At 38.0% G+C, this 17,394-nt stretch overlaps 1 protein-coding gene across 2 annotated transcripts; it reads right to left on the reverse strand.

Moving 5' to 3' along the window:
- Positions 1-7,906: 7,906 nt before the first annotated feature.
- On the reverse strand, positions 7,907-10,684 carry LOC111486475. Of its 2 annotated transcripts, XM_023133650.1 has the most exons (2): positions 9,486-10,684; positions 7,907-8,435 (listed from the first exon to the last, which is right to left on the reverse strand). In XM_023133650.1, the coding sequence occupies exons 1-2, from the start codon at positions 10,646-10,648 to the stop codon at positions 8,414-8,416; spliced, it is 1,185 nt and encodes a 394-aa protein (XP_022989418.1). In that variant the 5' UTR covers positions 10,649-10,684; the 3' UTR covers positions 7,907-8,413. The 2 variants fall into 2 exon arrangements, with proteins under 2 accessions (XP_022989418.1, XP_022989419.1); XM_023133651.1 differs by lacking the exon at positions 7,907-8,435 and having other exon boundaries at positions 9,218-10,684.
- Positions 10,685-17,394: the final 6,710 nt, after the last annotated feature.

Here is a 17,394-nt window from a genome sequence, read left to right on the forward strand (position 1 = left end):
ATATAATATGTTATGTTATGACATGCCATGATATATTTTGAATTAAGTAAATCTATGATGCACAACCTTCCCATGTCATGTATTGGATATGTTATGTATGAAATGATGTATAAGAATATGTACGCATAATTACCGGATTCAATATGTTGTGCAAGAATGTAGGTTGTCTTGCATCATTTATTATACCATGATGGAAAGTATGAGGATCTCATGCATAATTGTGTGTTCATGTGCATTAGGATACTTCCTCATTTTGATGAGTACGAACATGTACACCATGAGACTGATTATGAACATCATTTTCGCCATGATGCTACGATGGTCAATATTCCCTCCGAGTATTCGGCAACAACCCGTCAACAAGTGCTAGCCTGACCAACAGGCCAAGGGGGTGTGTGAGTCTGCCTGGTGGGCCCACGTTTGCACATGCAAGCCGTGTGTAGAGAAGTACTACATGTACAATTTAACCCGGACTGGAAAGTTGCTTAAAAGAATGGAATGATGTTTTAAATGGTAGGTCTCACCATGTTGCATGTGTTTTCATTTCATGTCCCCAATAGTGGAGTCACTTACTCAGTATTTCTTAAAATACTCGAGTCATGTGCTAGTATTACGTTTCAAGTAAAGGTAAGATACCCCTATAAGGATGATGGAGGCAATGCATGAAGACCATGAAACCGCTATTAGGGTAGTTGCGTTTCATCTTATTTTATAGTCCTAGGTTAGATCAAGCAACGTTTTGTTTTCTTGTTTTTGAATATATTGTTTGTTCTCATTTCTTATATGTTTTTTTTTATTGATTTAAGAAATTTATTTTTAATGTATAAGTCAATTGCATCGTTTTTGAAATATTTTTAATGAATATTTCTACCGTTAACAGTCATGTCATGTAGTAGCGGCTCTATTTCAGAAAAAAATATAGTCGTTATAGTAGAACCAGTTGTGTCCATTTATATAATCATTATAGTAAGTTGTAGGGTGGCCTCTATAGTACACAGATCTTCACGTCTAGACCTAGGACAAACCTTTGAGCCATCTTTAATTCCATGTCCACCAACTTCGGTGCAAACCACTTTAGTCTCATGACAAAACATCCATTCTATGTCAACTAGGTGAACTCGCGTTGTTTTCGCAAGCTGACTTTGGGTATTACTCTCCCAAAAATATCTCCTTAAATTCGGACCATTGTATCACCCTCCGTCAGAGGTGAGTATCTCCCGCTGATCTTCTCACATAGTTTTGTGTCACCCTTCAGCATAAATGACACACGCCGCCTTCTGATCATCAGACACTTCATCAATCAGAAGATGGTCTCCTTCGACTATAGTCATAGTTGTGCCACCATTGAATCTTCTGAGACACTGTTAAAGGTACGAAGATCGTTCCATTTGAAATTTCGTAGTTACCTCGCTTCTCGCATAAACTGCGTATTATTGGTCTAATAGGCAGACACCACCGTTTGCATCACAGTTTAGAATGAATGTTTTTGCATAAGAAATATCTTAGTCATACATATGTAGCAACCTTATTATTCAATGAAAAATAAGGGTTACAATATCTAATATATACTAATTATTTTAATATTTAATGTATCAAATACAATAAATATTTTTTTCTCTTCTAATATATCTAATATATATATATTTTCTCCCTTCTTATTTAGCACATGAGTCCTTCAAATTATATATATATATATTTCTATTTATTTAATATACATAATATATTAAATATGAATTTAAAATTTTCAAATTAAATCTATTTTCTCATTTATATTTAATATATCTAATATATTAAATATTAATTTAAACACTTCAATTTTTTTTCGATTACATTGAATATTATGACCTAGCAAGGAGACTTTATAAATCCACCAATGGTAAATGGTAAGTTCCAATGATACAAATTTAATTAATTAAACTATTTAATTAATTAATTTTCCTTCCTTAACTATAAGTTACTGGAGACTTAAAGTTTCACTCTTATGCATTATAGGATAAGTAATATCGAATATATAATTATTACAACCCAGTAAATTTTTAAAAAGTTGTTCATAATTACAGCTAGGTTAAAAGTTTATTTTACCCGTGTAATTACATTTTTCACCATAAATACATTGTTTCTCTAATGAATCATTTGTTTATAATTCAATCATAAACAAAGTCTTTTTGTAGCGGATGAGAGGTAGGGCCCATTGTAAGTCCCAAAGGTCAACACTTAAAAACAACGTAACTATTTTCTGGTATAGAAATGAGTGAATTCCTATGTTTCCAACTTCCTATTTGGTCAAGTCTCCAAAGAGTCATTGGCACCCATGCTAATTAAAGACAAACCAGGGTAGAAGTTAGTTCATAGCTCACTCAAGATTAAGATCCAATCATCATGTATATCATCATCTCAAATATTAATCTTCTCAATTAACAAATTTATAAAAAGAGATTAAATATTTTTTAGTCAAATCTCATGTAAACACAGTCCTAATAAACTTAGAAACTTAGATTTTCGTACCATGTATAATTTAAAATTGTAAATAAAATATTAAAAAAATAAATAATTAATTACAAGACAAGAACATAAAACTCAACAAAAATATCATAAATAGTAGGTTGGTTTGGAGTTAGAGGATCCATAGTACCTGCAACCCCATGGACCGAATATTATCATTTTAGAAAATGGGGGAAGGGATTTTTTTTAGAAACCATTAACAAAATAAGTTAGCAGTAGCTAGTTTGTAACCATCCGAAATTTTCTACTTAATTTAAGGTCGTAATTGTACACATATCATGAACATTGAATGCGAAAATACTTAATTTAAACTTTCATAAAACTAACCTTCAGCTTAAAACACGGTCATTAACTTACGTGTTTTGAAAATACCTTAAAAAGGACACAACAAAAGACTAGATAAACAAATAAACATTTAAATTAAAAACATCCTATTCTATCATAAGTCTAAGAAATATATATATGACTACCCTATGCATGTGTCATGGTCTCGAGTTGCGATGTTGTCGTCAGCCGTACAGGAATGTCTTGCCTTAAGCTGAAATAGAAGTAGCACGTGACTTGAGTATTTAAAGAAATACTCAGTAACTGACCCCACTATTGGGGGTTAAATGCAAGAACATGTGAATGCAATGACGGGACATATCATATCAGTCTATTTCCCTACAATACTATCCTAATGGGTAACTTGGATGTGTACCACATACTTTACACACAGCCCATACGTGCGAGTATGGACTCACCAGTCAATTCGCACACCGTTGGGCACTTTCTTTGTCAGGCGAGCATACTCTGGGAGCTCCTTAGACCAGACACTCGTTAGAATTAGTAACCTTCACGACAACATTAGGTTACATAATGATCGTTCTCCAGCTTGACTGTCGCAGCATTATGATAAACATAATGATCGTTCTCCTGCTGGGTCATCGCAGCATTATGATAACCATAATGATCGTTTTCCTACCTCATAACGTGCGCGTTCGTACTATCATGAAGGGTAAGGGGTATCCCCCAATGCATGAGCACACAATAATGCATGAGGTCCCAACCTTTTTCCATTTTCATTATCATTTAATACAACCCCGCTAGCGTTCTATACATATCATATCGTTTTTCATTTTCAGTTCTCATATCATACATAATTCTAATGGGGTTATTTTTCATGTCATTTATTGTGATTTCATGTCATTCATATCATGCTGTAGATGTTGGGTTTTATGTCCTAAAACTCATAGTTTGTAAACAAAAACATATTATATTTTCAATAAAGTTATTATTGATGTTTATTCAGTAAAGATTGTTATTGAATAAAGTGAATTTTACACTCTGACTATAGTATGATTACTTGAACTATATGTACAGGCATAAGAGTGGATCAAGTTCAAGTATATAGTCAAAATGATCTATAGTATAGGGATACGGTTAAGTACCTTATTCTGGGGACATTATGGATGCGGTCCATTTTTGTATATGATATAAACAATGTGATCACTAAATTGTACATGTGGAGACATGTGAGTGGGGGCGTCCTATGCAATGAGTATTGCATAAGATCGGAACATGAAGAAAATCACTCTCACTTCGTAATGTCGTTCATTGTTGAGACTGATTTTTTCATTCGATGACCAAGGTAACTCAATCTTAATCCTGAGCTAACTATGGACTCCTATTTATTTGAAATTATCCTTAGATTTTCATGGGCGAGAGTGGCTCGAGTTCGCCGACTCAATAAGCCTCCTATTTCAGGGGTAAGACTGTGTGAATAACTAGGGACATAGGGTGCAAGATGGAATTCACTCCTACCCGCTTTTAGGGATAGTAGAGAGATTGTTCCCACCCTCTCATTGGTCTGAGAGGGATTCGGTTTGGTGGTTGGACCACAAACCAATTGTTCATTAGAGAATTAATGAGATTTAAGGAAGAAGTAACTTCAGGGGTAAAACGATAAATTGACCTAGCTCTAATTACGAACAACTTGTGATGGATCGACTTACTAATCATGGTTATATCAAATAGACAGAAATATATCTATAGTGAGGAGACTGCAACTACTCGGCTATAGTGAAGAGTCCTAGTAGTTAACGAATATTGGTTAACAAGGTTAATGAGTTTAGCCTGTTGATCTTAGATCGTTGGAGCCCATGATCTGTAGGTCCATTAGGTCCCCATGCTAGCTCATATCGGACTAAACTTTATAACAGTTTGACGAGTGAGTTCGAAGTGTTCGAATCCAAATTAGGGAGTACGAGCTAAATATATACGATATATTTAACCGTATTTTGTTTTAATTACGAATTAAACAAAAAGAGAGAATTGGAGATGTTAAATAAGATTTAAATATTTTAATTATGAATAGAGATTCATAATCAATATGTGCCGAAATTGCATTTGATTTAATGTTAAATATTAATTAAATTGTTTAATTAATCCTTTAATATTATTTTAATTTAAAATTAATTATTTAAATGAATGGTTGAATTAAAATGGAGAAAGTCAAAATGTCTTAATGGAAAAATCCATTTTGAGTTAATGGAATATTGAGTGTCAAAATTTGGTAATCTCAAATTTGTTTGAGCATCAAATATGACTCTATAAATAGAGTAATCAAATTACATGAAAAATATTCTTGAAAAAACTTTGAAAAAATCATTCACAAACTCTTTCAATCACTCACTAGATTCCACAATCCAGTTATAAGGCCAGAGGATAGTATGAAAGACACTAGTGGTGGTTCGAAATCGGTTCGTGAGGAAAAAGAAATTTGAACTACAAAAAGTTAGTATTTAAACTCTCTATGTTTTAATATCTTTGAACATGCTAGCTAATTTACTATAATTGATGTACTTAGAACATGTCAATTTATCACATATCTCGTACCATAACATATTTCATATCTTATCACATATCTCGTACCATAACATATTTCATATCTTATCACATATCTCGTACCATAACATATTTCATATCATTTTCATATCATATGTCAACATATATATATATTCATTATTCACATGTTGTATCATAATCATATCGTATCGTTCCCTAATTTATCATAGCCTTAACGTATTTATATCTATCACAGTCATGTTATTACATGAACGCATCTTAGTCATATCTTCACAGGAAGGTATCCTAATACTATCGTTCTATTAATCTATCACAAACCTATCTACCTATTAATCTATCACAAACCTATCTACCTATTAATCTATCACAAACCTATCTACCTTATATCAAAGGCGCTTCATCCTACTAGAGATGATCACCAAATTACTTCAATAATTCTAATTCCCAAATTTTCTTAAATAATTCACGCTGTTAGACGAACACGACTCTCCACAATGGTATGATATTGTCCACTTTGAGTATAAGCTCTCATGGCTTTTCTTTGGGCTTCCCAAAAGGATTATAAACCCATGACCATTCCCTAAATTAACCGATGTGGGACTTTCATCATCCAACATGTATGATGATAATAATTACGGTACGATGTGTTCAATGATATGTTTGAGATAGGATACAAGAAGGATGCTCAAAACGAAATATAACGATAGGAGTAAGATACGTTTATGAAACGTTAAGATTAGGTTACATACCGGAGTGCTATGGATAGGAGAAATTGATGAAAGAATACGGTTAGGTTATGGGTAGAAAGGCATATGTTTGTGATAGATTGATAGAACGATAGTGTTAGGATACGTTCCTGTGATGATATAACTAAGGTACATTCACGTAACAATATGACTATGATAGGTATAAGAACGTTAAGGCTATGATAAGTTAGGGAACGATATGACATGTTTATGATACGATATATTGTGATGTGATGTTATGTTTAGATTTTTTGTGTGACCACTGAGGTAATTGTGCTATGAATTACACATTATGAAATGACATGTTAAAAACATGAAGCGTTATGTTATGTTTTCTAAATTGTATGTATACAACATGTTATGAATGACATGATATCACGATAAATGAAATGAAATGAAATATAACCTCGTTAGAATTATGCATGATATAAGAATTGAAAAATGAGAAAAGATATGTATGAATGTAAAACGATAGCTGGTTATATTTAATAACGTCGAGAATGGAAAACTATTGGGACCTCATGCATTATGTGTGTTCATGCATTGGGGATACCCCTATTTCATCACGATGGGTAGAGGTACGATCATTATGTTTTACAAAATGCTGCCGATAGGGGTACGATCATTATGTTTTACATAATGCTGCCGACAAGGGTACGATCATTTTATTTTATATAATGTTGCCGTGGCGGTTGCTAGTTCTAATGGGTGTCTAGCCTAAAGAGTTCCCAGAGTATGCTCGCCTGGCAAGGAAAGTGGCCAAACGGTGTTCGAACTGACTAGTGAGTCCATACTCGCACGTATGGGCTGTGTATAGAGTATATGGTACACATCCAAGTTACCCGTTAGGACAGTACCCTAAGAAAATAGATTGAAAGAATAGGTCTCATCATTGCATTAACATGTTCTTGCATTTAACCCCTAATAGTAGGTTCACTTCCTGAGTATTTCTTTAAATACTCAAGCCATGTGCTATTATATGTTTCAGGTTAAGGCAAGACGTTCCTGTACGGCTGACGACGGTATCGCAACTCGAGACCATAACACATGCATAGGGTAGTGGTATTTATTTTCTTAGACTTAGGCTAGAATATGATATATTTAACGTAAACGTTTATTTATTTTATTTAATCTTTTGTTGTGTCATTTTAAAAATGTTTTTGAAACACGTAAGTCCATAGTTGTGTTTTAAGATAAATGTTATATTTTATGGAAATTAAATGAGGTCTTCCGCATTCAAATTTAGAATATGTATATAGTAGCAAACTTAAATAGGTTACCCATCCAACCAACCTCAACTTTTGGGTTGAATAAAAAAAAATCCCTCAACCAAACCCATATACTCTCTTCCTTTATTGTCACATCAATAAATAAATAACTATTATGTATGGAGTATCAAATTTTAAAAAATTGTTTTAGCAATAAGAATTAATTTGAGATTTAAAATACATGACGTGAGAGTTATATTTGGTATAATAGAGGGCAGGTGGGGAGTAAATATTGAATTGATGTTGGGGTCTGTTCTGTTTGGGCTGCTACAAAATGACAATTGTTTTTGAGTCACTATTTTGGCCATTCAATGTTCACTCCCATCTTCTTGTACACACTTACATCCCTTTTCATGAACTCTGAGACTTCCCTCACAATTTTTATAATACATTCAAACTTCAAAACTAAAATTTTAGCCTAACAAAATGAGAAATACGATATTGCTTAGCTCTATACACGACAAACAGAGAAGAAAAAGAACGAACATATGAACGAGAAAAATGAATAAAGATGCATAAAGGAGTTTAGAGGACTAAGGTAGGTGGGCACATTAAGAGAGAAGCTATTCACAATAAAAACAGGTGGGACTCACCTCTTCGTTTCAATTTCAGGAATCCCTTACATCTTAGACCAATCAACATCACTCACCCAACTCTTTCCTCTTTTTTTTCCCTTTGCATCGATTCATTACAAGCCACCCCCAACCTGTCCAAAGAAGATAATATCGGCTGGCAGTGGACTTAAGCTATTACAAATGATATCAAAGTCAAATACCAGATGGTGTGCCAGAGATGCTGCGCTTCCAAGGGTGGTGGATTGTGAGCCCACATCGGTTAGAGAGGGAACGAAACATTTCTTGTAAGGGTAAGGGTAAGGGTGTGGAAACCTCTCCCTATCAGACACCTTTTAAAACTTTGTGTTGTAACTCCCAATTTTGCTTACTTTTCACCCACATTCAACTAAGTACGTACCTCAAGGCTCTACCTAAGAACGAACTACATAATAAAAAATGGGGTAAGTAACTCCCAATATGATTCCAAACAAGCCTCCTATGCTTTCTGCTTAGTATTTCTAATCAAGAAAGGGAAAAGAGAAGAGTTAGAAAAGTTGTTATTAGACATCTTTTTGGTTCTAACTTTGAATAGTAATATGTTTGTTATCCAGAATAAGTGTGTATCTACTACTATTTGACAAATTCACATGAATTTCCAAATACGGAGAAGTGTATTACCAAATAATGATTCAAGCATCACATGAAGAAGACTGACACCAAAAAGATGGAACCTAAAGATAAGCTGCCAAAAGGAGTAGACAAAATTGTGTGGGTTTGTTTTCACAGAAAAATTTGACTACTCTCATTATCTCAAACTGCTTTATGCATCAATGTCTAGAAACACAGACAAAATATCCATTCACTTCCAAATAAATGAAGCTGTTTTGGAGTGTTAATAAGAAACAAACATTTGGGACCAAAATGAAGCTGTTTTTGCTTAAACTTTTGAATATGCTGTTATAATCATTCCAATTTGCACTAAAGTAAAAGCATTCTACCCATAGTTGTTAGTTTTCCAAAACCTAAAGGATTGTTTTTATAAGATAACTAAGAAAAGTCTTAACAAATCTTGACCTTGAATGCTACCTAAAAGCTATTCTTAAGTTTAGAACACCCAACCAAAATAGCCACTCCAATCAAACTCTTGTTTTCTAATCATCCCAACAACTGACATGATCCAAACATGGACTTAAGATTTGATGCAACAAACGAAAAGTTGTGTCATCTTCCTGCAGTTAATAACAAGCATGGCCATGAGGCCTAGCCTAGCTTAGCTCAAAAGGAATTCTAATTCTTCATGGACACAAAAACAAGTAATTTAGGTGGACATCAGCTTACAATGTCAGTGGAATGAATTCAACATCAACCCCTCCCTTGTTGAAGGGTGCACAAAAAAGGGCGAAACAAAGACAGATGCAGTAAGAACTAATTCATATTCCATAGGGATAAATTTACAGAGGCACCATATTGGGGGCAAAATTCAGATCGGCCTTTTTCCTTCACACTAAAATGGACAAGAAGCCATTATGCCACCATGAATCTATATATAGCTGAGAAGAAGAGTTTACCTGGAAGAGACAGAATTCAAAGCTTTGGCAAATCCACTCACAGCTCCATATCCCTTTGAGCTGAATCCCAAGCAGCCAAGCAATCCTTGCCTGTAAGGCAAGTATGTCTTCTTCTTCATCTCCTCTGAGTGAGCTCTGTTAGCCGTGTAATGACGCTCATGTGGCGATGGTGGAACAACTCTCCTCTTTCCAACACCATTTCTAGGTTTTCCACTCGCATCTTTCTTCGCTCCAACTCTTCCTTTTGCTTTCTTCCCCTCCGAAGATCGATCCACCAATGGATTTATGAACTCTTGCTTAGCAACACTCTGGTTTGCCCCCCCTGATTTCTTTTCTTTCACAGGAGTAAACGATATGTTAGACCAAAATTTGGTGTTGCTTCTTCCTTCGCTCTTACTTCTGTGCAGAAAATCCTTCAGAAAAATCCATCTCTTCGAGCTCCTTCCTGCCGAAGACGATCTCGAAGAACATGCCGAAATCGACGGAGTACTCGCCTCAGAATTCGAAGCTGTTTTTACAACCTTCTCGATTACTTCACTCTCTTCAGAATTTTCCTTCTCAGTCACAGAGCATTCCACACTGATTCCGTCTCCATTCTCGCTCTCCGTCCACTCAATCGGCGAATTTCTGAACGGCGACATGGATCTAGTTCTCCGCCGCTGCAGTTTATCCCTCAACCTCAGATCCCTCCCTCGAACAAACTCAACGACTCCGTCCCCCTCTTCTTCATCTCCAAGCTCCAAATCCAGCAACGGCGCCAATGGCAGGTCCAAATGCGTCGAGAGCTTCATCGGACGTATCTTCCCGTTGTGAAACAACTCATCGGCGGAGCTCATCGACGCTGTGGAACTCGAACCGCCATTAGACCCAAACCTAGCGGAGAAATCGAACTCAAACGAAGAAGACTGATTCTCCATGAAAGTAGAAGAGGAGTTGGTAGGGTTTTTGGTGATGGCAAAGTGCATAGGACTGGCCGGAGCACTGTAAAAGAAGCCGGAAATGGGGCCGCGGCAGGGGCTGGAATGAGCACTGACGTAAGGAGTGGAGGAAGCGCTATCGAAATCATCATAAAAGAGGTCGGGGTCGATGGAATCGAGACATTCGCCATAGATGGCGGTTTGAAGCTCTGTTTGGGAGAGTGTAATGGGGGATTGGGATTCCATGAATTTGGTGCTCAGTTCACAAAGCTTGAAGGAGGCTCCCTGCTAATTAACAGAAAACAATATTTATATATTATAAAAATGTGGGAAAAAAAAAAAACTTTAAAATATAAAAAATAAATTAGAAATGTTAAAATAGCAGTTAGTAATTCCAAAATAGTGAAAAATAATTGAACTGACAATAAATGTTGGCAAATTTTAAAAAGATATCATGTTTTTTTTTTCCTTCTATTACTAAACTTTCACATGCCTTGCGATCACGTGTCAGTTGTCACAATCATACTTGTCTGTGGTCACATGCTTGTTCCTATAACGGATCATATATAATTAAAAAAAAAAAAAGCATTGGCAGGACCGAAAACTTTGGTGAACACCGGAGTTCTCACACGACCCACAAAGAGTGCCCGAAGCCGAGGTCACCATGGAAACCAAACCTGACCTTCAGCCACCTCCAAGACATCAGAAGGGAAGAAAAATAGTGAGAAAACGAGAAAGACAGTGAGAAAAGTCGACAAAGCTCCGGCAAAGCCAAACCATACGAAATCAATGTCGAAACCTCTGATTTACGTAACGAAAATAATCTCAGAGACTTGTACACACACCAGGGATAGATTTAGACGATTCCTACATGTTGTACACCGTCGGGCAAGGGAGACGGAATGTCGAATTTCCGAACCCTCTCAAATCTGGGAGTGAGGCCTTTACGAACCGAACAAATACCATAAACGAAATTAGGGGGAGAAAGAGACTCAGAAACGGGGGGAAAAGGACGTCAGAACGCCGTGACCGAAGGGAGAGAGAGCATCGCCGGAAAAATTCACTGGAAATCGGGCGAGGAAGACGAAGTCCGACCCGATATCTGACCCGCGACCCAAAACCTGCCCAACCCAATGAATAAATCCTCGGCCCGTCGAAACAAAATACGACCCAATGATAGAGTCCATCCCAGCCCACCGCAACCAGAATCCGTGTCTAGAATCTGACCACCCGACAACTCGTGCGCTCGACACAACGACCCGTGCCTCGACTCGAGACCGTTGTACACGCGTCGCTCTCTAGTTGTGCCACGTGGCACGTCAGTAGCGTGACACCCCTCGGCTCTGGCGGCTTAATCGGCTCAACGGTGGCTTATTCGGCTCGGCGGAGGCTTATTCGGCTCGAAAAACCAGTTTGCGACCTGTTTGGCACTGTTCTAACCCTCCTGGAATTGATTTCGACCTCGTTTAAGGTAAAATAAAGCATTTTAAAGCCGTGTTTCACAAATTCAAGTTAGAAATTAATTGTGTTTGTGAAATACTAACGAAGGTGTCAAATGATCCAATAGGAACTGACCACCAACGGGAGCGTAGGACGTATACGAGGAGCTAGGAGCTTACGTTTATATTTTAGGGAGTACTTCGGCTAAGGCCTACCAAGTAAGTGACTCACTTGTCGTAGGTTACGCGTTGTTTTTGGTATGTTGGCACGTGCCCGTGGATTCGCACATGTCATTAAATTGTATGCTAGACTGTTGTGCTTAAGTATGTAATCTTGTGAATGTGAATGTATGCTATTAGTATGATGTGCTATGTAGTGCTTATGATGTTTATGATGTTCCTAAATGATTATGGTATGATTGTACGAAATATTTGAATATAAACAGCATGAAATGTGTGACATGAAATACGATAAATTGCTTGAAATATAATCCCGTTAGGATTATGTATGATACGTAGACTGAAAATGAGAAATGACATGTTAAGCATGAAAGATGATAGCGGGGTTATATTCATTAATGATAAGGTAGAAGTAATGGGGACCTCATGCATTATGTGTGTTCATGCATTGGGGGGATACCCCTATTGCATCACGAGGGTACAGACGCGTACATCCAATGGAAGGACAAGGATCGTTATGTTTGCATAGCGCTGTCGTGACGGTTACTAGTTCTAACGGGTGTCCAGCCTAGGGAGCGTCCCAGTGTATGCTCGCCCGACTAGTAAGGTGGCCCAGCGGTGTGCGAACTGACTGGTGAGCCCATACTCACACGTATGGGCTGTGTGTAGAGTATATGGTACACATCCAAATTTACCCGTTATTGTTGTCATAACTTGTTTTACCTTGTATGCATGAGATTAATTGATATGTCATGAATGTGTTGGGAGTTTACATGCCATGGATGTGTTGACTGGTGTGCTACAATGCACTCATGTGATGTTTCGGTGAGTCATGCTATGTAATGCGATGAGGGAAATGAAATGATGCACTTGTAATGCCATGGGGGTAGCGATAGAGACCCCGTGCATGTTGTGTCTTATGTATGGGATTATCGTTATGTTATGTAATGATAGTACGGACGCGTACACTCGATATTATGCTCGCTATAATATCATGCAAGACCCCCCTTTTTCTGTGGCGTCTGATAACGTATGTCATGTGTACCCGACCAACCCAGGTGGGTTTGTACAAAGCCACCTAGTGGGCTCACATTGACGTATGTGGGCCGTACGTGAAGGAGTACCATGGATCCACTCTGCCTGGATAAAGCCAGGGCCTAAGGAAAAAGCGAAATGGAAGACAACCCCCTCATGATCGCTTTTCTTTACTTATGATTGTGCATGTATACTGTGTGTGTGAATTGTTTGTGTCCTGAGTGTGTTTTGTATGCTTGACCCCAACAGTGGGGTGACTTACTGGGTATTTTATATAATACTCAAGCCATGTGCTACCTATATTTTCAGGTAAGGGCAAGGCTCCTATGTGTGGCAGATGGTGGACGCTGCGAAGGCCATGGAAGTCTTAGGGAGGGCTTGTAGTGCCATAGACGTCGTGTTGAGATTCTTTCGAATCATAGCTATTTGCAATTATTTCTCCTAGTTAGTTGTCGTTTGACTTTTCCAATTAGGTCGTCGTTATTGATTTTCCAGTTATGAACTACTTATAATAATGAACATGTCGTTGCTATAGAGGTCACCGTATATGAACTTTCGTACTTTTGTCATCCGAATGTAAGGTAACGTCGCTAATTAGATTGAAGAAAATTAGGGGCATTACAATTGGAATCAGAGCTCTAGGTCATAGATCTTGTAGACTAGCCTACGATGTAGGCCTAAGGTACTTCCATGGTCCTCCAGCAACCACGCCGTCACCGTCAGGTACATATGTATATTGTAAGGAAGAATTATGGTTTATACGCTTGCATGTCCCGATATTAGTATGTTCCATGATGTGACAGATATATGGTTATATGTGTATGCAGCCTATGCCATTGTGATTGTTTCTGGAAGCTGATAGACTAGTATGTAAGCCCATAGTCATTGCTATGTTTAAATATACCACCTAGAACGCGAGGAGGGAGTACTAGGGGGTGGCCCCCACTTAGGGGTAGAGGGAGAGGCCGAAGGGGACGAGGTTCAGACAGCAAGAACTCCGTGGAAGAGCCCGACGTAGCGATGATGTTCCCACCACCAGCGACACCCCAGCCCGCTTGAGACTCGGTGACGGAACTGGTAGACATATTGCTGATCATAGTACGAAACCTGTCCGGTGATCAGTCAGCTAACGATTCAACATCTACCAGGGAAGCCAAGTGCTTGCAGGATTTTAAGAGGGGCGACCCACAAACCTTCAATGGAACTTCCGATGACCCGACAAAGGCATAGTTGGGGCTGAGTTCCATAAAGATCGTATTCAGGCTAACAAACTTCCCCGGAAGACCAAAAGGTGGAATGCGCAGCATTCATGCTACATGCAGATGCTTAAGTGTGGTGGCGATCCACACGAGAACTTATCAGACCTGGGGGGGTGGAAGCTCATGGACAAAATTTAAGGAGGCTTTTGTAGAGGCATACTACCCAGAGGACGTCTAGATCCGCAAACATCAAGAATTCACCCACCTGAAGCAGAGGGGGCGTTCGGTTACTGCTTATACTAGAGAGTTCGCTAAGTTGAAATGCTTCACACGGGATTTGGTAGACACTGACTACAGGACAGCCCGCCAGTTTATGCTGGGGTTGGACAAGAAGATCCGTAACGTGGTTGAGGCGATAGCCCCTACGACTTATGCGACGCTCTGAGAGTAGCACAGGCTATGGAGGGGACCAATGGACCAAGTGAATCCCGCTCATCGATTAAAAGACGGAAACGACGCAGTGACCGAGATGATCGTCGCTAATCACGTTCATCGATCGAGAGACAGAGACTATGCCGCGATTGGGATGACTATCGCGCTTCATCCCCATTGCTGCCACCGAGATGACTAGACAGACAGCGTCGCGATCGCAGGCGAAGCCAGCAGGGAACGGAAAACAGAGCAGACGATAGACCCAAGTTCATTGAGTGTGGGAAGAACCATTGTGGTTGATGCCTGGCTCGCTCTGGTGCCTGCTTCTGATGCGAAAAGGAGGGTCACTTGGCCAAGGACTATCCGGGTGGTCGCGCCAATAACACCGGGGGTCAGCAGAGATCACTACGCATAACTAATGCCTCTGTTGGATTTTATGTCATAAAACTCATAGTTTGTAAACAAAAACATATTCTATTTTCAATAAAGTTATTATCGATGTTTATTTAGTAAAGATTGTTATTGAATAAAGTGAATTTTACGATTATTAATCTAAATCCAATAAACTAAGAACACTCTAACTATAGTATGATTACTTGAACTATATGTAGAGACATAAGGGTGGATCAAGTTCAAGTATATAGTCAAAATGATCTATAGTATAGGGATAATGTTGAATACCTTATCTTGGGGACACTATGGATGCGGCCCACTTTTGTATATGACATAAACAATGTGATCACTAAATTGTACATGCGAAGACATGTGAGTAGGGGCGTCCTATGCAATGAGTATTGCATAAGATCGGACCATGAAGAAAATCACTCTCACTTTATAATGTCATTTACTATTGAGACTGATTTTCTTTTCATTCGATGACCTAGATAACTTGATCTTAATCCTGAGCTAATCATGAACTCCTGTTTATTCGAAATTATCCTTAGATTTGCATGGGTGAGAGTGGCTCGAGTTCGCCGACTCAATAGGCCTCCAATTTCAGGGGTAAGACTAGGTGAATGGCTGGGGACGTGGGGTGCAAGATGGAATTCTCTCCTACCCACTTTTAAGGATAGAAGAGAGGTAGTTCCCTTAAGTACTGAGTCTAGGTCTTGAACAAGGGGCCCCACCCTCTCATTAGCCTGAAAGGGATTCGGTTTATTGGTTGGACCACAAACCAATTATTCATTAGAGGATCAGTGGAACATAAGAAACAAGAAATAAGTTCAGGGGTAAAACGGTAAATTAACCCAACTCTAGTTACGAACAACCTGTGAAGGATCGACTAACTAATAATGGTTATATCAAATGGATAGAAATATATCTATAGTGAGGGGAGTGCAACTACTAGGCTATAGTGAAATGTTCTAGTAGTTAACGAATGTTGGTTAACAAGGTTAATGAGTTTAACCGATTAATCTTGGACATGATCTATAGGTCCATTAGATCCCTCTACTAGCTCATATCGGACTAAACCATAGAACATTGTGACGAGTGAGTTCGAAGTGTTTGAATTCAAATTAGGGAATATGCGCTACATATATACAATATATTTAACCGCATTTTTGTTTTATTTACGAATTAAACAAAAAGAGAGAATCTGAGATATTTAAATAAGATTAAATATTTTAATCAAATAATATTTGAATTAATATTAAATATTAATTAAATAGTTTAATCAATCATTTAATATTACTTTAATTTGAAATTAATTATTCAAATTAGTTGTTGAATTAAAATGAAGAAAGTCAAAATGGTGACTTTATTTAATAGAAAAATTCATGTTAGTGGAATTTTGAGGTGTCAAAATTTGGTTTAACCAAATTTGCAGGCTTGACAAATAAACCCCACAAATTTGAGTGGAATTTTGAGTGTCAAAATTTGGTTAACTCAAACTTGTATGCTTGCCACATAATCCCATATATTTGAGTGGAATTTTGAGTGTCAAAATTTGGTGATCGCAAATCTGCATGAACATGCAAACATGACTCTATAAATAGAGTGATCAAGGTACATGGAACTTCTCCCTGGGAAAAACCTTGAGAAAAACTCTCTCTTCATATATACTAAATCCCTCCCAGTCACTCATCGGATTCCACAATCCCGTTCTAAGGTGGGAGAATAGTGGAGAAGACACTAGTGGTGGTTCGAAACTGGTTCGTGAGGAAAAAGAAATTTGAACTACAAAAGGTTAGTACTCAAAGATCTTGAGTTTTAATACTTATGAACATGCTAGTTATTTACTATAATTGATGTTCTAAGAGTGCCTAAGATCCAATTGTTTCCACATGTGTTATATTAACTCCATCAGCTCCCACTCAGAACCGCCCTCTAGCGAGAGCCTATGCCTCTACTAGCAGGGATGTTGAAAACCCGGATGCGGCGGTGACTGGTACATTATCCGTCCTTGGTCATTTTTCTTTGACGTTGTTTGACTCGGGGTCCATGCACTCTTTTATCTCCACTGATTTTGTTAGTCAAACAAGGATCATATTAGAACCCTTGTTACATGATTTTTTAGTGGGCACCCCGGCAGGGGTGGATATGGTCGCTGCCTATAGGGTAAGGAATGACCACGTAGTAGTATCAGGGGTTAGCTTGGGCATAAACTTAATGGTGGTCGATATGACCGTGTATGATGTAATCCTAGGCATGGACTGGTTAGCAGAAAACCATGCTAGACTATCACAAGAAGGAGTTTATTTTCTCG

This window comes from Cucurbita maxima, unplaced genomic scaffold, assembly GCF_002738345.1.
Source record: "Cucurbita maxima cultivar Rimu unplaced genomic scaffold, Cmax_1.0 Cma_Scf00011, whole genome shotgun sequence".
NCBI classification, from domain to species: domain Eukaryota; kingdom Viridiplantae; phylum Streptophyta; class Magnoliopsida; order Cucurbitales; family Cucurbitaceae; genus Cucurbita; species Cucurbita maxima.

What these genes read in the sequence shown, in the direction of transcription:
- LOC111486475 (XM_023133650.1), bottom strand. Translation starts at nt 10,648, where the DNA reads ATGGAATCCCAATCCCCCATTACACTCTCCCAAACAGAGCTTCAAACC. An exon ending in TTGAATTCTGTCTCTTCCAG is followed by an intron (nt 8,436 to 9,485) that starts GTAAACTCTTCT and finishes TTTCTTGATTAG; the next exon opens with AAATACTAAGCAGAAAGCAT.